This window comes from Thalassophryne amazonica, chromosome 2 (assembly GCF_902500255.1).
Source record: "Thalassophryne amazonica chromosome 2, fThaAma1.1, whole genome shotgun sequence".
In the NCBI taxonomy this organism is placed as follows: Eukaryota; Metazoa; Chordata; class Actinopteri; order Batrachoidiformes; family Batrachoididae; genus Thalassophryne; species Thalassophryne amazonica.
This window is the reverse complement of record NC_047104.1, coordinates 1,347,322-1,370,929: the sequence shown is the minus strand read 5'-3', so window position 1 is coordinate 1,370,929 and position 23,608 is coordinate 1,347,322. Positions and strand designations below refer to the sequence as shown.

The 23,608-nt window shown below is 44.2% G+C and overlaps 1 protein-coding gene and 1 long non-coding RNA gene across 3 annotated transcripts in view; one reads left to right on the top strand and one right to left on the bottom strand.

The window, feature by feature from the left end:
- The window catches only part of wdr59 (WD repeat domain 59), a 51,314-nt gene that overhangs the window by 9,095 nt on the left and 18,611 nt on the right, over positions 1–23,608 (bottom strand). The window contains exons 13-21 of one of the 2 annotated variants that reach the window (XM_034182912.1): positions 22,086–22,216; positions 10,967–11,131; positions 10,757–10,852; positions 10,390–10,494; positions 10,060–10,181; positions 9,671–9,824; positions 9,310–9,363; positions 4,004–4,137; positions 3,780–3,861 (exon numbers count right to left, since the gene is read on the bottom strand). In XM_034182912.1, coding sequence (XP_034038803.1) covers positions 3,780–3,861; positions 4,004–4,137; positions 9,310–9,363; positions 9,671–9,824; positions 10,060–10,181; positions 10,390–10,494; positions 10,757–10,852; positions 10,967–11,131; positions 22,086–22,216 — 1,043 coding nt within the window. The remainder of the gene's footprint in view (positions 1–3,779; positions 3,862–4,003; positions 4,138–9,309; positions 9,364–9,670; positions 9,825–10,059; positions 10,182–10,389; positions 10,495–10,756; positions 10,853–10,966; positions 11,132–22,085; positions 22,217–23,608) is intronic. The other variant, XM_034182919.1, reaches the window with a different exon arrangement.
- LOC117521607 lies at positions 6,190–8,032 on the top strand. The gene is made up of 2 exons (XR_004563995.1): positions 6,190–6,236; positions 6,549–8,032. It is a non-coding gene; the product is annotated as an uncharacterized LOC117521607 (long non-coding RNA).

The window sequence follows — 23,608 nt, the reverse complement described above, 5'->3', positions numbered from 1 at the left end:
GCAGTCCTACATATTTGTTTAATATGCGCTTTGAATGACATATCCTGATCAAAAATGACTCCAAGATTTCTCACAGTATTACTAGAGATCAGGGTAATGCCATCCAGAGTAAGGATCTGGTTAGACACCATGTTTCTAAGATTTGTGGGGCCAAGTACAATAACTTCAGTTTTATCTGAGTTTAAAAGCAGGAAATTAGAGGTCATCCATGTCTTTATGTCTGTAAGACAATCCTGCAGTTTAGCTAATTGGTGTGTGTCCTCTGGCTTCATGGATAGATAAAGCTGGGTATCATCTGCGTAACAATGAAAATTTAAGCAATGCCGTCTAATAATACTGCCTAAGGGAAGCATGTATAAAGTGAATAAAATTGGTCCTAGCACAGAACCTTGTGGAACTCCATAATTAACCTTAGTCTGTGAAGAAGATTCCCCATTTACATGAACAAATTGTAATCTATTAGATAAATATGATTCAAACCACCGCAGCGCAGTGCCTTTAATACCTATGGCATGCTCTAATCTCTGTAATAAAATTTTATGGTCAACAGTATCAAAAGCAGCACTGAGGTCTAACAGAACAAGCACAGAGATGAGTCCACTGTCTGAGGCCATAAGAAGATCATTTGTAACCTTCACTAATGCTGTTTCTGTACTATGATGAATTCTAAAACCTGACTGAAACTCTTCAAATAGACCATTCCTCTGCAGATGATCAGTTAGCTGTTTTACAACTACCCTTTCAAGAATTTTTGAGAGAAAAGGAAGGTTGGAGATTGGCCTATAATTAGCTAAGATAGCTGGGTCAAGTGATGGCTTTTTAATGTTCACCGGTGGGTGAGGTGGTGGTTTCCTCCTGAAGTCGATCACCATCTCCTTTGTCTTACTGGTGTTGAGACACAAGTGGTTGTGCTCACACTAGTCCACGAAGTCCATGATGACTGACTGGTACTCCAGCTCGTTCCCCTCAGACACACGACCCACAATGGCGGAGTCATCAGAGAACTTCTGGAGGTGGCAGCTGTGCGTGGTGTAGGTGAAGTTCGAGGTGTAGAGGGTGAAGAGGAAAGGCGAGAGGACAGTGCCCTGGGGGGCCCCGGTGCTGCACATTACCACCTCAGACTGACAGCCGTGCAGCCGCACATACTATGGGCGGTCAGTGAAGTAGTCAATGGTCCAGGCGGCGAGGTGTCCATCCACACCTGCGTCCTCCAGCTTCTCCCACAGCAGCACTGGTCTGATGGTGTTGAAAGCGCTGGAGAAATCAAAGAACTTGACTCTCACAGCGCTCCCGCCGGTCTCCAAGTGGGTGAGAGAACGACCCCCAACAACGTCATCTACCCCGATGTTGGGCCTGTAGGTGAACTGCAGTGGGTCCAGGGTGTGGCTCACCATGGTGCAGAGGTGAGACAGGACGAGCCGTTCCATGGTCTTCATGAGGTAGGAGGTCAGGGCAACTGGTCTGTAGTGGGCTGGTTCCTTGGTGTGCGGTGTTTTGGGAACTGGGACCACATAGTAGGTCTTCCATGGGTAGGGACCACCCCCAGGCTGAGGCTCTTGTTGAAGATGTGGCTGAGGACCTCACAGAGCTCATCTGCACAGGTCCTCAGCAGCCTCGGGGAGATCCCATCAGGTCCTGCTGCTTTCCTCTGCTTCAGCTGCAGAAGCTGGCCTCTCACCTCAGTCGGAGTTACAGTGAGGTGTGAGCTGAGGTGGGCTGGTGCTGAATACACTCCCGGGTGAGGAGGGACAAGGTCCGGGGTGCAGTGGAAGTGACCAGGGGGAAGAAGGTGGGGGGTCAGAGGGACAGTAGACATTAGGTTAAACATATCCCAGCATGCCTTAACCCAGCCACTACACCCTGCTATTGAGGTGGGCGCCACTACTGAGGTATTACATACATTTACAGAATTTGATAGTATCTCACTGGGTATGCTGATGAAACTCGTAACATCTACAAAAAGCACAACCTGTTTATTTGATCCTATACCAACAAAACTGTTTAAGGACCTGTGGTCCACTCTTGGGCCGACTGTGCTGGAAATGATTAATCTTTCTTTAACTTCTGGATCTGTTCCTAAATGTTTCAAATCTGCAGTGATTAAACCATTACTTAAGAAACCTAATCTTGACCCTAGTGTATTGAAAAACTATCGGCCGATATCAAATCTATCATTTTTCTCTAAAATTCTGGAAAAAGTGGTGTCACAGCAGCTCGTAGACTATCTTACTGAGAATAATCTCTTTGAGTCACTGCAGTCTGCTTTTAGAAAATATCATTCCACAGAGACGACTTTCACTAAAGTGGTGAATGATCTTCTGCTTGCAATGGATTCAGACACCACTACAGTTCTGTTGCTGTTAGATCTCAGTGCTGCATTTGATACTGTGGATCATCATATTCTACTTGATAGGCTGGAAAATCATTTTGGGATTACTGGGAGTGCCCTTGCATGGCTGACGTCATACCTGACCAGTCATTCTCAGTGGTACGGACTCCGCTGCAGGATCACATCCCCCGAGTGGCTCAATGCCCCCCTCTGATGGTGGACTGGATGCCTGCATGGACTCTCAACTGTTGTTGTGTTCTGTGTTGTAAACCTTTTTGGTATCATGGCCCAAGCAGAGGGTCGCCCCTTTGAGTCTGGTCTGCTTGAGGTTTCTTCCTCAGAGGGAGTTTTTTCTTACCACTGTCACCTGTGTTCTTGCTCTGGGGGTTGGTGAGGTTAGACCTAACTAGTGTGAAGCACCTTGAGGCAACTTTTTTTGTGATTTGGTGCTATATAAATGAAAATACATTGAAACTTCATGGTGATCTTTAGTCCCTCACAGCAGAACAACATTTCATCCACTTCTTTGTAGTTTCAACATGACGCAGAGTTCATTTTAAAAATCTGTAACGGTACCTCTGATTGGCTGCTGTTTGGACGAGCGAGCAGCAGCACGTTACTTTATCCTTCAGTCTCAAAACAGGACGTGAAAACCTGAAACTTAATGTCCACTGTGACGTCTCATCAGAGATGTTTCCAAATGATTTTCCAAACACAAACTTTATGAAATCAGACCATGGATAGAATCTGACGCAGGCCAGGAAAAAAAAAAAACCTGGAAACGTTAAAAACCCAGATTTCCGGGAATTCACATAAAAATCCCATCACTCTGTCTTCAGCGCAGGTCAACGTAGCCCAGCAGAGGGCGACGTTCAGTTTTCGTCGTCAGTGGGCAGGGCACTGGTAGAGCACTCCACAGAAAAGCTGCGTACCTCAGTGGAGCGGATCAACTCGACGTTTCAGACATCATGTTGCACAACCTGAAAAGCTCAACGTAACTGCGATTGCACCACTTGCTCCTGGTGCATCGTAGATACGGGTTCAACAGATGACTTCACAGTTCGACATATTTTTTCATGTCCACAGGATCCACAATGGGCAGCGCGGCCAGTCGAGCTTCTGGTGTCGCCTTGCGGAGGTGAACGGATCAGTAATGGCATGCTAGAGGAGGTAACGTAGCGGTAGCAGAGCTCAACTCTTACTGGCACATGAACCACATGTTGAAGAAGTGACTCAGCTCCTGTGGAGTCTGGCGGACCTGGGCGCTGGTTGACAGCAATCAAATTTTCATTCGGGCTAACGGTCGGCGTGTGAATGCACTCTTACAGAACATTGTGACTTTGACGTGGTTTTTTTCCTCTTGGTGATGAGCTTTTTGCACAGATGTGACTAATAACGGTGACGGTGAGTGTGAGTTTTACAGTTCTGCTTCCTGTGGTTTGACAATTACCTTTGCGACGTCTCTGCGTCCAATGGTCAAAGCTGCTGCGGCGTTCTTCTGACACGTTTCCTGAATGTCATTCATGTTCAGTCTGACAACACAAAACATCATCATTTTTTTTGTTTTTGTAAGACAACTAACTGAATTAAAACTATATGAAGTATTATTTAGTCAAACAGAAACCGTCCGAGAGCTAGCTTGGTGCTAACGGACTGGTTCTGGTTCCCACTCACATGTAATTCTCTCCCAGAGCTTTGTGGATGGGCAGCAGACATGAGATCTCCTGGATGATCACCTTCCCGGCCAGTTTGATGGGACGGGTCCCGTAGTCCGTCCCCTCCCGCTTGGTCTTAAAGCGGCGGGATTTCTAACAGACAGATACACAGACAGGAGGAGGGAGACGGCGGGTCCAGAGGAGAGAAGACCACCTCATTATAAGTGGTCTGAGTGACAGATTATGGTCAGATGTTTGACTCTGCGAGAGGTCAAGGCACTCTGCACAACAAAAAGCCAGATGTGAGGCTGAGCCGAGATCTGATGGTCTGATAAGCTGAGGACAGTTTTTACATTTTTAACAGGTTCTATTAAGCTTTAAGGTTTGCTGCTGCATTCTGGGGAAAAAAAAACCCAGTGACTCCTACTGTCTATCAAAAAGCCGGGTTGGATTTCATCCATATTCTTTTCACCTCAACCTTCTCAATATGGCGGCGGTGTTGACGTGTCTTGATGAGGACAAAGAGACTGTAATAAACCATCTCTGAGTTTTTTTTTCCTGGTCTTCCACCTGGTGATGAACAAAACCATCAGCAGGTGGAAAGCAGGGTTTCAAATACGACTCAGTGCATCATGTTTCGGGATCTTCCTGCTTCAGGTTAATTTCAGTGTCCAGGTGGGACAGAAAGTGTACGGGCTCAGTGCTTCTTTTGATGGATTTACGGCTTCTGAGACAGATGGACTTACACGCTAAACAATGTGGGCACGGGACAAACTGTTCATCACTTTATCCTGATGGTGGCACTACACAAAGTCACAGAGTTGCTAAAGCCCTGTTCTCACTGTCCAAGTATCCATCATGTCAAAGTCGTCACGATGAAGCTTGATCACATCCTTATCAACAGACCCCAACATTGGACACCACTGCTCCACCGTCATGCTCAGTGCCGGCGTCCCTCAGGGCTGCGTTCTCAGTCCAGTCTTATATTCTCTCAGAGAGGAGGTCCACACCCGACAGCCTGGTGCATGGACAACAACCTCCTCCTCAACACAAAGAAAACCAAAGAACTCAGGAAGAACAACACAAAACACCACGATGGCCTATTCATCAACGGGGAGGTGGAGAGGGTCTTTAGGTTCCTGGCAGTGCACATCACAGAGGACCTGACCTGGAGCCTGAACACCACCTGCATCATCAAGAAAGACCAGCAGAGGAGGTTCTTCCAAAGAGCCCCGAAACGCAACAGACTTCCCCTGAAACTGCTGATCAGTTTCTAAGGACACGGACATACTGCTGGACTGTGTGGTACTCCAGCTGTGGTACTGTGTGGTACTCCAGCTGTGGTACTGTGTGGTACTCCAGCTGTGGTACTCCAGCTGTGGTACTGTGTGGTACTCCAGCTGTGGTACTCCAGCTGTGGTACTGTTTGGTACTCCAGCTGTGGTACTGTGTGGTACTCCAGCTGTGGTACTCCAGCTGTGGTACTGTTTGGTACTCCAGCTGTGGTACTCCAGCTGTGGTACTCCAGCTGTGGTACTGTGTGGTACTCCAGCTGTGGTACTCCAGCTGTGGTACTGTGTGGTACTCCAGCTGTGGTACTCCAGCTGTGGTACTGTGTGGTACTCCAGCTGTGGTACTCCAGCTGTGGTACTCCAGCTGTGGTACTGTTTGGTACTCCAGCTGTGGTACTGTGTGGTACTCCAGCTGTGGTACTCCAGCTGTGGTACTGTTTGGTACTCCAGCTGTGGTACTCCAGCTGTGGTACTGTGTGGTACTCCAGCTGTGGTACTGTGTGGTACTCCAGCTGTGGTACTGTGTGGTACTCCAGCTGTGGTACTGTGTGGTACTCCAGCTGTGGTACTCCAGCTGTGGTACTGTTTGGTACTCCAGCTGTGGTACTCCAGCTGTGGTACTGTTTGGTACTCCAGCTGTGGTACTGTTTGGTACTCCAGCTGTGGTACTCCAGCTGTGGTACTGTTTGGTACTCCAGCTGTGGTACTCCAGCTGTGGTACTGTTTGGTACTCCAGCTGTGGTACTGTTTGGTACTCCAGCTGTGGTACTCCAGCTGTGGTACTGTTTGGTACTCCAGCTGTGGTACTCCAGCTGTGGTACTGTTTGGTACTCCAGCTGTGGTACTCCAGCTGTGGTACTGTTTGGTACTCCAGCTGTGGTACTCCAGCTGTGGTACTGTTTGGTACTCCAGCTGTGGTACTCCAGCTGTGGTACTGTTTGGTACTCCAGCTGTGGTACTGTGTGGTACTCCAGCTGTGGTACTCCAGCTGTGGTACTGTGTGGTACTCCAGCTGTGGTACTCCAGCTGTGGTACTGTTTGGTACTCCAGCTGTGGTACTCCAGCTGTGGTACTGTTTGGTACTCCAGCTGTGGTACTCCAGCTGTGGTACTGTGTGGTACTCCAGCTGTGGTACTCCAGCTGTGGTACTGTGTGGTACTCCAGCTGTGGTACTCCAGCTGTGGTACTGTGTGGTACTCCAGCTGTGGTACTCCAGCTGTGGTACTCCAGCTGTGGTACTCCAGGTGTGGTACTCCAGCTGTGGTACTCCAGCTGTGGTACTCCAGCTGTGGTACTGTGTGGTACTCCAGCTGTGGTACTGTTTGGTACTCCAGCTGTGGTACTGTTTGGTACTCCAGCTGCACTGCCACGGACAAAAAAGACCTAGAGCAGGTCATGAAGACGTCCAAGAGGATCACTGGATTCCCCCCGACCAAAGCTGGAGCCACTCGAGCCGTCTCCTCAAACGGGCCACAGATATCTAACGGGTCCCTCACATCCTGGGGACAACCTCTTCAGAACCATCCCTTCAGGTACACTGAGAACCCCCAGTACACACACCAGTATCGAGTGCAAAAACACAATCCAACCTCGAGGAGCACTGTTCAGCCACAGTCCAGCAGCCTGAGACGCTGCCTTGCTCAGGGGCAGAGAAAGGAGCAGACCCTAAATAAGCATGTTTTTTTTTATTGTGGGAGGACACGGAAGAACATGGAAACTCCACACAGAAAGAGTGGGAAGTGATCCCACAACCTTCTTGCTGTGAGGCACCGGTGCTAACCACTAAGCCACCGTGCCGCCCCTGTACTCTCACCCCAGGTCACTCATTAACAGCTTCTATTACCACATGGGAGGGGGTCTACTTTGGAAAGTCTGCACCAAGTACTACCACGAGGAGTCACATTCAAAACCGCCACTTAAATCTTTACTCGGTTCTACTTACTGCTGCAGAACTTGGACCTGTCAAAGTGCGTATGTGGGAAGATAATAATCAGACTTCTTAGTGTGGGCACAGCCGATGTCTACAAAGTTGGCAGTCCGGTCGATGAGGGAAGTCACTGTTCTTGCTTTTAGCTTTAGCTTCATATTTCAGAGCAAAACGGTAAATGAACCAATTCCATTTATGCTTCCAAAGTCTCCGGGTGGAATAATGCCTTCACTGGCTTCAACCGGCTGGTTCACTCGCAGAAATCGGACTGAGGGGGCTGACTGCGCCTCCTGCAACTGACCACACCCCCTGCACTCGGGGTTGGCCACGCCTCCTGCAAGGGTCATGAGATTAGGTCACGGGACACAGTCTGTGGACAGGAGCAGTGCAGCTCGCTGAAATGTCGGTGACTTATGGAAACAAATCCACGCGTGGTTATGGTCACACTGTGCAGAGTCGTACTGCGTCTCCTGTGTTCAGGTCTGTGCACCGAACCGTCCCGTGTGTACCGTACGCTTCATTACAAAATGCAGAAACTATTACTACACTTATTTCACACTTTATGTTACAGCCTTATTCCAAAATGGCTGAAATACATTTTTTTCCTCAAAATTCTACACACAACACCCCATAATGACAATGTGAAAAAAGTTTTTTCTTTTTGGAATAAGGCTGTAACATAAGATGTGGAAACAGTGAAGCGCTGTGACACCCTGACTGACAGTTTTTTGGGTTTCTCAAACAAGATGGAAAAGGTGTTTGGAAATGTTGTTTTAAAAACACTACGTTGAGCATGTTGTAATCGATTCGCTGGTTTGTTACTGCGTCCTTCAAATCAAAACCACCTTTTCACTGACAATCACAGACTCACCTCCAGCTGCTGTTAGTGGACATTAAGAGCTCAAAGCACCACATCAGTTGTCAATCAAAGCCCATCTCCACCCATTATAAAGGGGGGGGAAACACAACTTAACAATGAGGCACAAAGTGAGAGTTTGAATACCTGGTTTTAATTTCAACAGGTGGAAATGGACGGCCACACAAACAGCCGTGCCAGTCGACCAGTCAGATTCACTTATGTGTTCTGAATTCAGATTTGCTAGCAGTCACGTGGTCTGAATCAGCTGTTAAATCAAGGATCAAACTCGCTTCACTAAGTGAAGATATTCCTCAACCTTTGTTGAAAACACAGTTTGAAGAAAACGTTGGATTTCAGACCTTCAGCTCGGCCGAAGAACTTTTTCTCAATTTAAGGAATCGAAGATTTGCTGCCTTTAAAGGGCCACAACGTTCATAAATATTCATTACAAATATGTTTCAGATATAAATGTTATTTCTTGTACTATAAAAATAAGAAAACGTTCTGCAGAGAAACATTTCCACCAAATTAACTGTGAAAATTAATGCTGGGAAACACTGTTCTAAGTCATTTGAGCAGACAGACTCTCTCATTCATTCAGACACACTTTTCCAAAAGATAAAATTTCAAAAATGTCTTCTGATGAAGAGGAAAACATCCTGCTTTTCACGGAGGCAGATCTGAAGGTCCAGATTACTGCACATTTTGCACAACTGTCCACTTTTACACAACATTACACCCAAACTGCACCAATGAATCAGATTCGTCCAGATTACATTTTCTGATAATGTGATTTCAGGCCCCGACTGGGTACGTTTTCTCTCTTTTTATTTATTTTTTTGGCCAAAATTGTGGACAATCTGGTGGTAAAACTCAGCACCAGGAGACAGACTTTTACGGTCTTGAGATCCAAGCACAGTTCCGGCACATTGAGGACAACTCGGGCACCGAACCCCAAACCCTTCAGCTCACGGATAAACTGGTGACCGAGGGTCACCTCACACTACGGGACAACAGTCCAAAACCGGCCATAAGACAACGTCCCTGACGGAGGAAGGGTGAGGATTGTGGGACTGGAATCCAGCAGAATTCAGAACACACAGTGGTGGCGTAGTTTGAGTCTGGACAGCGTTAGTTGAGCGTAAACCAGCCGATCGCATAAACATGCTACAGAAAAACCCCAGCGAGGAAAAAAACCCAAAAAGAGAGGAAAAAACTGAAAGACATGGAGAGAGTGGACTGAGTACCGGAAAGTCATGGAGGGTTTGTACAGACCAGCGGCGAGAAGTGATCGGGAGCTTCTGATTGGAGAATCATAGAGACGCAGCAGCACAGAGACGTGTGATTGGCCAGAAAAAAACAAGAGAGGAAAAAAATAAAAAGCCATCAGGAAGAAACTCAGAGAGGCTACGAGAGCGAGACTCGACTATCCTATCAGCAGTAACACAAAGACCAGCCCAGTGGGCGGGGCCTGGACAGAACCAGACGTCTTCATTTGAATTACTGGCCCCTCCCCAAGGACAGGAAAAACTTTACCATTGGCTGAGACCTCAGACATCAAACGGTCCGGACAGAGGATCAGAACGACTCGGGTCCGGAAAGTCTTACCCGCTCTTTGTAGTAGAAGGACGAGATGGACACGGTGTCCTTGTCAGAGCGGGTCGGACTGCCACTGTACAGCCTCAGAGCGCTCTGAGACTCAGAACGCATCTTCATGGGAGTCAGCACGCTGCTGTGGTATGCCGACAGCGCCGACAGTGACCTGGTGACAAAGACAGGGCACAGGAACCTGGTCACCGGACCCGAGCCTCCGCACTGGGCCACACGGACAAACAGAATCTATGCTGCAGCTCACGACCCGGCTGAGTCCTTGCTAAGCTAGCACAGGCCTCGTTTAAAGCAGGCTAGCTCCTCCTGTAAGCTACGCTGGCAGTGCTGACATTTTTTTAATTAATGAAACCGTTTTATTGACATCTAAATAAAACTTTTTTTAGAACCTGGGAGTGGGGTCAGTGGTTGGGGCGGAGCGGTGCATGGTGATTGGCCGGGTAAAGTAGACCAGACACCCGGCGCCACAGAAGCGAGCCCCTGACGTCCGAGGGAACGGGATATTGGCATCCTGAAAAGAAAAAAAGATCAATCTGTTATTGTTGATTGGCTGTGTTCGGGGGGGTATGAACCGGCTGTCTCCTCGGGTGGCTGCCACCCAGAACCCAAGGCGGTTCTGTGGTGGAAGCTGCCAGACCAATTCCTGTTGGACATATTACAGAAAATAACATGGAGGTCTGAGGCGGCGATGGACTGGAGGGTTAGAGGTCAGAGGTTACCTGGTAAGACCCGTACGTGTTGGTAACTCGTGGGAAACTTGGCAAAGATGGAGTGACAGGATTGGACAGGATGAAAGGTCCAGAGGCGGGGCCATCATCCTGAGTCTGCAACAAAAAAAAAATATAAATAAAACATAATCACATTAAAGTCGAGGAACAACGTGAAGAAAAACACCACAGACCAGAACTGATGACATCATCACGTGATGTCACCCTGCTGAAGGACCACGTTTCATACTGTTGTGATTTGCCGCTATATAAATAAAATTGATTTGATTTAATGGTGGCTGTGATGTCACAAGAATACAGCTGACGTCATAGGTTTACATACACTTTGGCAAAAAAAAAAAATCTAACACACACACACCATGTCTGACTCCAGGCAGGACACCAGCTGACGGATACATGGTTCCAAACAGTTCTGGTTCCTCTTCACCTTCTGAAGAGACGTGTCCATCAGGATCTGCAGAGGAAAACCACACACGTTAAAGCGCCTCCTTGTTCCTGAACTTGATGTCTTCAGAGGTTTCCTGAAGCTCTCAGTGGAATGTGTTATGTTTATGAGGAGCAGCAGGACCTTCTGGATTTTTATCTTCATGGCTGAGGCAATGGTTGTCGGGGGGACAAACTGGAATGTGGGTGCAGCGTTGTTGGGGTACTGGGTCGGGAACTTCACCACCAGGTGGACATGATGGCTGCCAAAATGAGCAGACACCACACAGCTACGGTTCACTGCATCCATCTACAAAAATAAAAAAGGACCCATCATGTTTTGGTGCTTTTCAACCTTCTACCCCCTACAGGCAGGACGCAGCACTGCGGCATGTTATTTTTACTATGTTTACTACTTTTCCCCTCCACTGCAGCGGGTTAACTCTGATCTACAAGAATAAAATGACTGTTATGGAAACATCTCCTCCAAAAGCAATTCAAGAAGCAGCAGCAGGTACAAGGTCAAATCTCTGGAGGAGAGGTCGTTGTGTGGCACATTATTATAGCAGATCTTTGACTATAACCAGTAATATTAAGCATGAGCTGATGATCACCATACAGTATGTTTTCTGTAAATGCAATGAAGTCATACTTTATCAATATTTTTTATATTTATGGACACACACTGGCCACTTTATTAGGTACACCTTTTCAATTGATTGTAAACACATATCTAATCAGCCAATCACATGGCAGCAACTCAATGCATTTAGACATCTAGAAGTGGTGAAGACGACTTACTGAAGTTCAAACTGAGCATCAGAATGGGGACAAAAGAGGATTTAAGTGACTTTGAACGTGGCATGGTTGTTGGTGCCAAATGGGCTGGTCTGAGTATTTCAGAAATTGCCGATCTACTGGGATTTACACCCTCAGACATCTCGAGGGTTTACAGAGAATGGTCCAAAAAAGAGAAGCTATCCAGTGAGGGGCAGTTGTGTGGACAAAAACGCCTTGTTGATGTCAGAGGTCACAGGAGAATCGACAGACTAGTGGAATGTGTGACTGCATGCCAATATGGACCAACATCTCTGAGGAATGTTTCCAACACCTTGTTGAACCTATGTCACGAAGAATTAAGGCAGTTCTGAAGGGGTCCAAACCAGTACTAACAAGGTGTACCTAATAAAGTGGCCGGTGTGTGTATACACAATCAAACAAAGGTCTATTTCTTAATACATTTTAAATTATATACTCACAATAAAAATTCACTCATATTTGGGTGTTTTATTTAGACCCTTTGGGTAAAAATTTACTAAGTATACAAAAACTTTACTCATTGGTAATGAGGAGGCGTTTAGCAGGCTGACATCATTGAATAGGTGGCTGGCGCAATTTTGTAGACAGCAAGGCTTTATTGATAACTGGCCTTCGTTCTGGGGCCACCGTGGCTTGCTGATGCCGGACGGCCTCCACCCTACTGGGGAAGGCCCCGCCATCTTATCTGCGAACATAGATAGAGCTCCACAAGGAGGGTAACATTAGGAATTTATAGCAGGCCACAGAGCAGGTGATTAGAGACCCTGCAACGTTTATGTCAAATATGGGTGTGGAATCCATTAGCTTAGCAGGGAAATCAGTGCATAAAATCCACTATGGTGATAGTGCAGTTTATGCAGGGAGGGAAATTCAACAAGTTGAGACTGTGGCCTGCTTCTGTAGACGTATCCATAAAAATCATAGAGGGATATGCTTTGTGAACTTAATACCCATTACTACATTGGATGATGTTGAAATTGAGGATGGCCCAGTGGTTGTTCCAGCAATATCAAATATTTTGTGTCTGCTACCTACAACCCGCGTGGAATGTCTCAAACCTAAACCTACTTCCAGGCATCTTATATATGCTACTCTGGAACCACCCCTAAACCCAAACAGTGAAACTGTCAACCCCACTGCGGTCCTTAATCTGGGTCTCATGAACATAAGATCACTGTCCTCAAAATCATTGTTGATTAAAACCCTCTGGGGTCTGAGGGTCATTTTTTGGACAGTTCACTCGCCTGGCATAAATGTTTTATTATTGCTGTTAATAGCTCTCCCTGCATCCCACAATCAGGTTTTATGTCTCTTTTCTTTCAGGACAACCTGTGCTTTCAGAATATATATGTTTTTGTTGTGTTTTATAAGTGTAATAAAGGTTTACAATCAAAAATAGGCAAGGAAAAAATAAAGTGAAAAATAACTTTCCACACACATCTATTCAAAACACACAGCAAACTATAATAAACAACTGTTTTGACACTTTATAAAGGTAATTTGAGGTCTTCTGTGAAAGACTGAACAACAAAAAGGTTCAAACAATAAACACAAATGCACATTTTGAACAATATATACAAAATGGTGTATGAGTTTTGTCTTCATGGTAAAAGCAACAGAGTTATCCAGTAACATTCACATGCAAACTAGTGGAGCAATCCTGATAGTTACACACTCTTTGTTTGAGCATGTGTGATTGTCATCAGAGGCTCTCCGTCTGCTTTCACTGATTGCTGTATGTAATGGTGCAGGGCACACTGAGTATGTACTAATAGTATGTACTCATTGGAGCACCCAGGGGGCTATTCAAACGGGCCAACTAGTAACACATCACTCCTGAAAACGATCTTTGGCTTTTCACGTGAGGTAAATCTGGCCTACGATTGGATTTTAGAAAACCATGTGACGGTGAACCAATTCTGATTGGACGCTCATATTGCACACTTCATCACACAGCTTCTATGAGGAGTACAAAGATGGCTGATGGCTGGCTTGAAAGTCTGCAGAGTTAACTTTTCAGCAAAAAAAAAGTAAGTTTTTATCTCATATCTTTAAAAAGTTATTTATAATTTAGTGAAGCTCGGTCGTAGCCGTCGTATACGACGCCGTCAACCCCAGAGGGTTAATGACCTAATTATGGATCATCAATTACATATGATTTACATTTACTTTAATGGACTACCCAGCAGTGGGGAATAAGTTTCATTACAGTAGAAGTCTTTCTGAAAGCGCTGTAACTAGGTTTAAGGATATGATTCCTTCTTTATGTTCTCTAATGCCATATACCAACACAGTGCAGAGTAGCTACCTAAACTCTGTGAGTGAGATAGATTATCTCGTCAATAGTTTTACATCCTCACTGAGCACAACTTTGGATGCTGTAGCTCCTCTGAAAAAGAGAGCCTTAAATCAGCACTGTAGCCTGGCTGACAAAGAGTCAGAGCTCTATTGAGCCGAGTATTCCTTTAACTTTAACTAGTAATGACTTCATGACTTTCTTTGTTAATAAATTTTAACTATTAGAGAAAAAATTACTCATAACCATCCCAAAGATGTATCGTTATCTTTGGCTGCTTTCAGTGATGCCGGTATTTGGTTAGACTCTTTCTCTCCGATTGTTCTGTCTGAGTTATTTTCATTAGTTACTTCATCCAAACCATCAACATGTTTATTAGACCCCATTCCTACCAGGCTGCTCAAGGAAGCCCTACCATTATTTAATGTTTCGATCTTAAATATGATCAATCTATCTTTGTTAGTTGGCTATGTACCACAGGCGTTTAAGGTGGCAGTAATTAAACCATTACTTAAAAAGCCATCACTTGACCCAGCTATCTTAGCTAATTATAGGCCAATCTCCAACCTTCCTTTTCTCTCAAAAATTCTTGAAAGGGTAGTTGTAAAACAGCTAACTGATCATCTGCAGAGGAATGGTCTATTTGAAGAATTTCAGTCAGGTTTTAGAATTCATCATAGTACAGAAACAGCATTAGTGAAGGTTACAAATGATCTTCTTATGGCCTCAGACAGTGGACTCATCTCTGTGCTTGTTCTGTTAGACCTCAGTGCTGCTTTTGATACTGTTGACCATAAAATTTTATTACAGAGATTAGAGCATGCCATAGGTATTAAAGGCACTGCGCTGCGGTGGTTTGAATCATATTTGTCTAATAGATTACAATTTGTTCATGTAAATGGGGAATCTTCTTCACAGACTAAGGTTAATTATGGAGTTCCACAAGGTTCTGTGCTAGGACCAATTTTATTCACTTTATACATGCTTCCCTTAGGCAGTATTATTAGACGGTATTGCTTAAATTTTCATTGTTACGCAGATGATACCCAGCTTTATCTATCCATGAAGCCAGACGACACACACCAATTAGCTAAACTGCAGGATTGTCTTACAGACATAAAGACATGGATGACCTCTAATTTCCTGCTTTTAAACTCAGATAAAACTGAAGTTATTGTACTTGGCCCCACAAATCTTAGAAACATGGTGTCTAACCAGATCCTTACTCTGGATGGCATTACCCTGACCTCTAGTAATACTGTGAGAAATCTTGGAGTCATTTTTGATCAGGATATGTCATTCAAAGCGCATATTAAACAAATATGTAGGACTGCTTTTTTGCATTTACGCAATATCTCTAAAATTAGAAAGGTCTTGTCTCAGAGTGATGCTGAAAAACTAATTCATGCATTTATTTCCTCTAGGCTGGACTATTGTAATTCATTATTATCAGGTTGTCCTAAAAGTTCCCTGAAAAGCCTTCAGTTAATTCAAAATGCTGCAGCTAGAGTACTGACAGGGACTAGAAGGAGAGAGCATATCTCACCCATATTGGCCTCTCTTCATTGGCTTCCTGTTAATTCTAGAATAGAATTTAAAATTCTTCTTCTTACTTATAAGGTTTTGAATAATCAGGTCCCATCTTATCTTAGGGACCTCATAGTACCATATCACCCCAATAGAGCGCTTCGCTCTCAGACTGCAGGCTTACTTGTAGTTCCTAGGGTTTGTAAGAGTAGAATGGGAAGCAGAGCCTTCAGCTTTCAGGCTCCTCTCCTGTGGAACCAGCTCCCAATTCAGATCAGGGAGACAGACACCCTCTCTACTTTTAAGATTAGGCTTAAAACTTTCCTTTTTGCTAAAGCTTATAGTTAGGGCTGGATCAGGTGACCCTGAACCATCCCTTAGTTATGCTGCTATAGACTTAGACTGCTGGGGGGTTCCCATGATGCACTGAGTGTTTCTTTCTCTTTTTGCTCTGTATGCACCACTCTGCATTTAATCATTAGTGATTGATCTCTGCTCTCTTCCACAGCATGTCTTTTTCCTGGTTCTCTCCCTCAGCCCCAACCAGTCCCAGCAGAAGACTGCCCCTCCCTGAGCCTGGTTCTGCTGGAGGTTTCTTCATGTTAAAAGGGAGTTTTTCCTTCCCACTGTCGCCAAGTGCTTGCTCACAGGGGGTCGTTTTGACCGTTGGGGTTTTTCTGTAATTATAGTATGGCTTTGCCTTACAATATAAAGCGCCTTGGGGCAACTGTTTGTTGTGATTTGGCGCTATATAAATAAAATTGATTTGATTTATGATTAGATTATGTGAAACCTGGCTTAAACCTACAGCTGTCCTCCCTTTAAATGAGGCCTGCCCACCGGCATACACATTTAGTCACGTCCCTATTGATGCGAAGCGATGCAGGGGTGTTGCTCTAATTTATAAATCTAGGTTTAGCTTATTAGCTGTTGCGGGGTCACAAATACAGTACAACTCGTTTGAACATCTGATTCTCCATTCTGCCCATGATGCCAAGGTCAGAAGAAGAAAAATCAGCCGTGTTTCTGTGAAGGCTCTCAGTTGTCCAGGAGGTTTCCATAGTAGAGAAGCTTGAATCTTCGACTGGACTGGGTTGCTTGACGTGAGGACATTTTGCTTCAAATCGCAGAAGCTTCCTCAGCTAAAATTCTTGCTCTGGTAGTCTGACTTCTGTCTTGACTCTTGTAGAGAAGAACAAACAGAAGCCACAAAAGCTGGAGTTTTAAACCTAACCAGACCCCTCCTACCGAGAGGCAGACTGCTATAGGCTAGTGACTAAACAATTGCTTTAATTAGCACCTATTGTGCTCTAGTTAGCACCCTCCTAATGACAGGGCAGCTGTCCCTCTAATGATGGGACGGACGCCTCTCCTGATGGATCTCCTGACGTGTCTCCTGATGACGTGAATGACTCATTACCATGAACAAAAGACTGAAACTGCTTTGACCTGAATACCTCATTGTAAACAGGGGACAAAGCGTGTCTCAGACCCCCTCCCCGGTTAAGGCTGGGTTTCAACTGTTTCACATAGAATGCCTCCTTGACCACTCTCTCAAACCATTTCTTCTCTCTGGCTAATATTTTAACTTCCTTGTCCTCAAACGTGTGGTTAGTGTCTTTAAGGTGGAGATGAACTGCAGACTGAGGTCCACCAGCGCCCTCTCTGCAGTGCTGGTATAGCCTTTTGTGTAAAGGTTGCTTAGTCTCAACTACGTAGTGCTCGTTACAGTTTTCCTGACATCTGATATGATACACTACATTGCTCTGTTTGTAACTAGGGATCCTGTCCTTAGGGTGAACTAATTTCTGTCTCAAGGTGTTAACTGGTTTAAAGTAAACTGGGATTTTGTGCTGTCTGAAGATCCTCTGTAGTTTTTCCCCTACTCCTGCTAAATAAGGGAGAGACACTCTTCTTCTTGTCTCCGTCTCCTGTCTATCTGGTCTCTTTGTTCTCTGGGACTTCTGCACTTTGTCCAGGGACCATCGTGGGTACCCACATACTGTGAGGGCTTTCCGTACAAGTTGTTGTTCTTTAGCCCTTCCCTCTGTAGCTGTGGTCACCTGTAGGGCTCTGTGTTGAAGCGTCCCGATCACCCCGAGCTTGTGTTCAAGGGGGTGGTTTGAGCCAAAGAGCAGATATTGGTCAGTGTGAGTGGGTTTTCTGTAAACCTCTGTCTGGAGCTGCCTGTTCTCTCCAATCGTAACATCACAGTCCAAGAAGGCTAAATGGTTGTTTCTGGCATCCTCACGTGCAAGGGCGCAATTTAGAACTAGAAATTGGGAGGGACAAACAGGGACAAATGGCAAAAGCCAACGGTTTCTAGATGAGCTCATATGCATTCTACAATTTGAAACTGTGGATATAAGTACTTTATTCTGAGAATAGCCAGCATTGATTTTATTAACATCCTGGTGTAAATAAGGTATCACCACATGTGTAGAACTCAAAAAGAATGATAGGTTGAGTTTTCATTAAAAAAAAAAAAACAGCAGCAATGTGGTAAAATGTATTTCTAAATTTGAAAGAACAGGCTCTTAATAATTATTAACTATCACATACTGTATTTTTTTTCCTCAAGATTTGTTTTTGCATAAGTTTGAAAAAACAACAGATCATAAATTTAGGATAAATGACATCATGAATTTAATTTTTGAAGTGGCACTAATGACAACACTCATACTGAACATAATTTCACTTGCACAGACTGATTTGAGATCAAGCAATAATTGCAGATGGGCTTTCTGAGGTCCCAGATAGACTTTCTGATTTCCTTTTCTAACTTTCAGAATTGAGTCAATTAGCATATGGTCCATTGATACTTATGTGTAGACACTAGTCCATGGGTTAAAGCAATAAATTTTCATCTGACTGAAATTTTTTCCAGGCAAAATTCAATGCCAGCAATTCCTTAAAATGTGGCGTGGTGGGCACACACTGTTTTTTCCTCAATAAATACAATAAACACATTATACAGCATACAAATCTATTCTCAATAGCTTGGAAGCAGAGACAGGCAAAGCATAAAAAGAATGCAAAACTTGAACATAAAAGGGTGGTGGGGGGCGGGGTGTAGTCTTGATTGTGGGGGGTCTGGGGGTGCACCCCCAGAACATTTTTTAAAGAGCAAGTCAAATTTTGTGTATTCTAACAGGTATGAAGCCCTCTGAATCAAATAAAACTCACTTCAATCTGTTAAGTAAAAACACGCTATTGATTATGGGGGTCTGGGGGATCTCCCCAGAACAGTCACATTTTGTATATTCTGGTGAATTTTAATGGGTATGAAGCCCTCTGAAACAAATAAAACTCACTTCAAACTAACAAGTAAAAATTCTTTGTCTTCTGTAGTATTTTGATTTGTTCTATTCCGGTAAATGCACCAAATGGGTGCTGTGTTGCTGCTGTACAGTCAATAAAATACAAAATTAGGGTCTAAAGCAACTGACAATGTTGTCCTGCTGTGCACAAAGTAACACTGTCACCAGTTTTGAAAACGCATGCGCACTGAGAAACTCAAAACTGGCTTATTCACATTTAATCTGTAAAATGCGCTCACTCATAAAACAAACTAGGGCTGCAACTAACGATTATTTTAGTAATTGATTATTTTTTCCATTAATCATTTTTTTTTAAACTTACATGTGAGCTTTGCCATTATTTTTTTAAGGGAGTTATAATTAAAAGGCCTTTGTCACACAACATCAACGTTTGAGCTTGATGTTATATTCTCATCAAAAACATACCTGGAGTAGTGTTTTGTTTTATTTTGCACATACATACATCACCGACACACCACAAAGAGATTTCTATCAGGTTTCACTCAATTATGAGCATTTTTAGATGCCTAAAGCAACTATCTCAACCACTGACAACATATTACTGCAAGAGTCCACAAACGTATTTTAAAGGCCTGACTAAAGTGTAATATGTTATATTTTATAAGATATTTTCATGAAAAAAGACACAAATGTGCAGTTTACTGCATTTTATTTTTTATCTTGTGTAAAAACACAACTTAGATGTGGTTTGACCGAAACAAATTGTCATTAAACTTAAACAGTTGTATATAATTCTCGTTTTACATTATTTGGTCCACATTTCATTTTATTTTACCTTATGTTTATATTAGTTGTGTATATACTCTGAATAATTTACTGTTAAATTTCACTATCTTTTATTTGGCTAAAAATTACTCGCACCACGGTAAGCACCTTTTTGGAATTGCACTCAAATCTCGTTGTAATGGAAATTACAATGACAATAAAGGCGATTCTGATTCTTCTGATGATTATTATTATTAATATATAAATAAAAAAATTACAATTCGTAATGCATTTGACTCTTTTACGACAAACACTAAGCCATTAATTATTTATTATACAGAAAACATGCACACAAACTGTGCTGAGATGCAAACAGCTTAATGCTAACTTTAACATTGAAAACGCCATAGACATGCTAACACGTTAGCATCAGTCCCATTTTTAAGTTATAAACTACATCTATCAACTGTTTTAGAAAACCATAACAGGTCAGTTTAATATAAAAAAGGTAAATATTACTCACAGACATATGCTCTTTAGGGTTTTAGAAGGGTTTTAAAATTAAGATAAAGCGACAAACCATCGAAGCAGAGTCGGATCAATGCTTCATTGGTTCAAAGCAAAGCCACGCCTCGCTCTACTTGGGGAGTGTCTGCCAATGTTCCCACAAAAACAGAGAGGAGAAGGACCGTGGCTCATAGCAAGCAGTAAACAGAGCGGAGAAGAAGGAAAATTCACACAGTCCCTTCCTCCGCAGTCCACGCTGACATTGCTGCTGTTTTGATTAGAGCAGAATGGGATGTTGCTTTGACAGTGAGACTATCACATTTCAGCCCCAAAACACGCATGACACCACGTGCGCACGCGTATGTGTGGTTACATTTTCCAAATGACGGAAATCCGTCGTGGTGACGGAGAACTTTAACCCATGAACTAGTCCCTAGAGGCAACTATTTTTGGTTTCAAATCTGGGCAAATGCAGTTCCAGAAAATTCAGAATGTGACAAACAAGAAACAGGTGTTGGAAACAAGTCAATGCTGTTTTCTCTGGGCCCCTCCCCAGTCGGACCGGGAGTGACATGTTTAGCCGCATGTTCTCCTTGAATTGCTGGCTGTCTGAGTGGTGTCCAAAAAATGAGGTGGGCTTCATAGATAATTGGCAAAGCTTCATGGGAAAACCTGGTCTTGTTAGGAGAGACGGCATCCATCCCACTTTGGATGGAGCAGCTCTCATTTCTAGAAATCTGGCCAATTTTCTTAAACCCTCCAAACCATGACTATCCAGGGTTGGGACCAGGAAGCAGAGTTGTAGTCTTACACACCTCTCTGCAGCTTCTCTCCCCCTGCCATCCCCTCATTACCCCATCCCCGTAGAGACGGTGCCTGCTCCCAGACCTGTGTGCCAACATGCGAATCCATCCGCACGTCTTTCATTACAAAATCTCCTTTAACAGTGGAATGTCCGGATAAACTGCTGATCCCGACCTCTTCTGAAACTTCTCAGCTCTCTCACGACGTCCTGGGTCAACAGAGGCTTAAATTTGGAAGTTTTCAGCTTGAAACAGGCTGACGACGGCGGCTCAGGGCGCGGCGTGCCGTCCGGCACCATGGGCTGTCCTTAAAGCGATAGTAACACTCCTTAATCTCTCATCAGCTGTTAAAATTTTCACCGAAAACCATATGAATTTCTCGAATGGTGTCCACTTGGATGTGTCTCACAGTTTCTGAAAAAATTTTGCGCAGTCTCTCAGGAAGTTCTCAGACAAAGGAATTCTGACGGGAGGGGTGGACCAGTGCTCACTCAAAGACTGCCCACAGGCGAATGACGCAACCGATAGACGTGAAAAAACTCACGCATGTGCACGAGGGTTCAAGGTTGTCTGATGTAATCGCACGATTCAAATCCATATAGTTTTTGAAAAAAATAAAAAGGTACGATACTTTTCTCACAGACCTCGTATTTGTAATAAATTTGCATAAATTAAAAAAAACTTTTTCATGTTTCATTATAGGGTGGTGCGAGTAGAATTTGGAGGGAAAAAAGGAATTTACTCCATTTTGGAATAAGGCTGTAACAAAATGTGGAAAAAGTGAAGCGCTGTGAAAACTTTCCTGATGCACTGTATGAGTTCAGGCAAATACTCTCAGGTGGACAACAAACCTGAAACAAGCCTGTAAAAAACAAAAACAAATGCATGCACACAAAAAGCCCAAAGTGAATGTGCACTCTAAATCTGTCATACAGGACCATCATTTTCACCAGTGTTGCCACTGTTACTTAGAAAAGTTACCATATTTTACTAGTTCCTTTAGTTGACAGCAGCTGTTAATGAAGTAAGTGCATAATGTAACTAAAAATGTAACTTTTCAGAGTAAGTGTGGCAACGACTATCACACGCAAAATGCTGTGGACAGACTGACGCGGCCTGGTGTAAGTCCATTTGAGCGCTGCGTGAGATGTGCCTCTGCTGTGATGATGGCAGTGTGTCCCCAGCGTCTCGTGGTGCAGATGTGTATTCTGCAGAATTGATCAAATGGGATTTTTCCCAGAGAGGTTACAAATGGTACAATCTTACCTCCACGTTGACATTCCTGATCTGTACGTTGACCAGTGAGAACTCCTGCTGCAGCGTCTGAGGGAGACCCAAACCCGTCACCACATCCTGCCGAACACTGGAGCTCGGAGCTGAAAGAACGCCGCCGTGGTCTGAGACATGACAGTCCAACATGACACTTAGAATCAGTGGTTTGTTTGGAGAGGTTTTATCATGGAATTGATTTCCAAACACTACAAGTTTCCTCAAATATCAAGTGATTTTAATGTTTTTGTGCGTTTGAGTGTTTGTGACAACTTCCACACAGTTTGTCCTTTTCATGACATCATGTGCATCTCTTCCGGCTGTTTCTGGAGGATTTGTTTACTTCTTAACGCAGTCATTTTACCTCCACGTTTGTCATTTTGTTCTGACAACATAGTTACGTGGTTTGTTTGTATGTTTTAATCATGTTGAATGTTATTTCTGGTCTTCAAGGATCACACAGCACACGTGTCAACCTGTACATTTTACCCGTTATCTGTACAGGAAACTGGCTACTTTAAATGTCTAAGGCTTACAGCAAAATGCAAAAATAGAGGTTCAATTTCATATTTGTACAACCCAAACTCCATTGAAGTTGGGACGTTGTGTAAAATGTAAATAAAGACAGAATACATTGATTTTCAAATCCTCTTCAACCTATATTCAATTGAATACACCACAAAGACAAGATATTTAATGTTCAAACTGATAAACTTTATTGTTTTTGTGCAAATATTTGCTCATTTTGAAATGGATGCCTGCAACATGTTTCCAAAAAGCTGGGACAGTGGTATGTTTCCCACTGTGTTACATCACCTTTCCTTCTAACAACACTCAATAAGCGTTTGGGAACTGAGGACACTAATTGTTGAAGCTTTGTAGGTGAAATTCTTTCCCATTCTTGCTTGATGTACGACTTCAGTTGTTCAACAGTCCGGGGTCTCCGTTGTCGTATTTTGCGCTTCATAATGCGCCACACATTTTCAACAGGCGACAGGGCTGGACTGCAGGCAGGCCAGTCTAGTACCCGCACTCTTTTGCTATGAAGCCACGCTGTTGGAACACGTGCAGAATGTGGCTTGGCATTGCCTTGCTGAAATAAGCAAGACACCATGAAAGAACAAGGCAGAGGAAACGTGACCCAGCCTGTAGGGAGCCGGGGCCCTCATCTGGAGCCAGGCCTGGATGTAGGGCCCATCAGCGAGTGCCTGGTGGCTGGGCTTACCACGGAGCCCAGTCGGCACAGTCCGAAAAAGCAGCGTGGACTTTCCATCTCCACCCTGTGGGCTCACCACCTACAGGGGGAACCACAGGTGTCAAGTGTGCTGTCCTTTGTGTGGCAATGAAACTCACGAGAGAGAGAGAGAGAGAGAAAAAGACAGAGAGAGACAGAGACAGAGAGAGGGAGAGAGACAGAGAGGGAGAGAGAGACAGAGAGGGAGAGAGAGAGAGAGACAGAGAGAGGGAGAGAGAGACAGAGAGAGAGAGAGAGGGACAGACAGAGAGAGGGAGAGACAGAG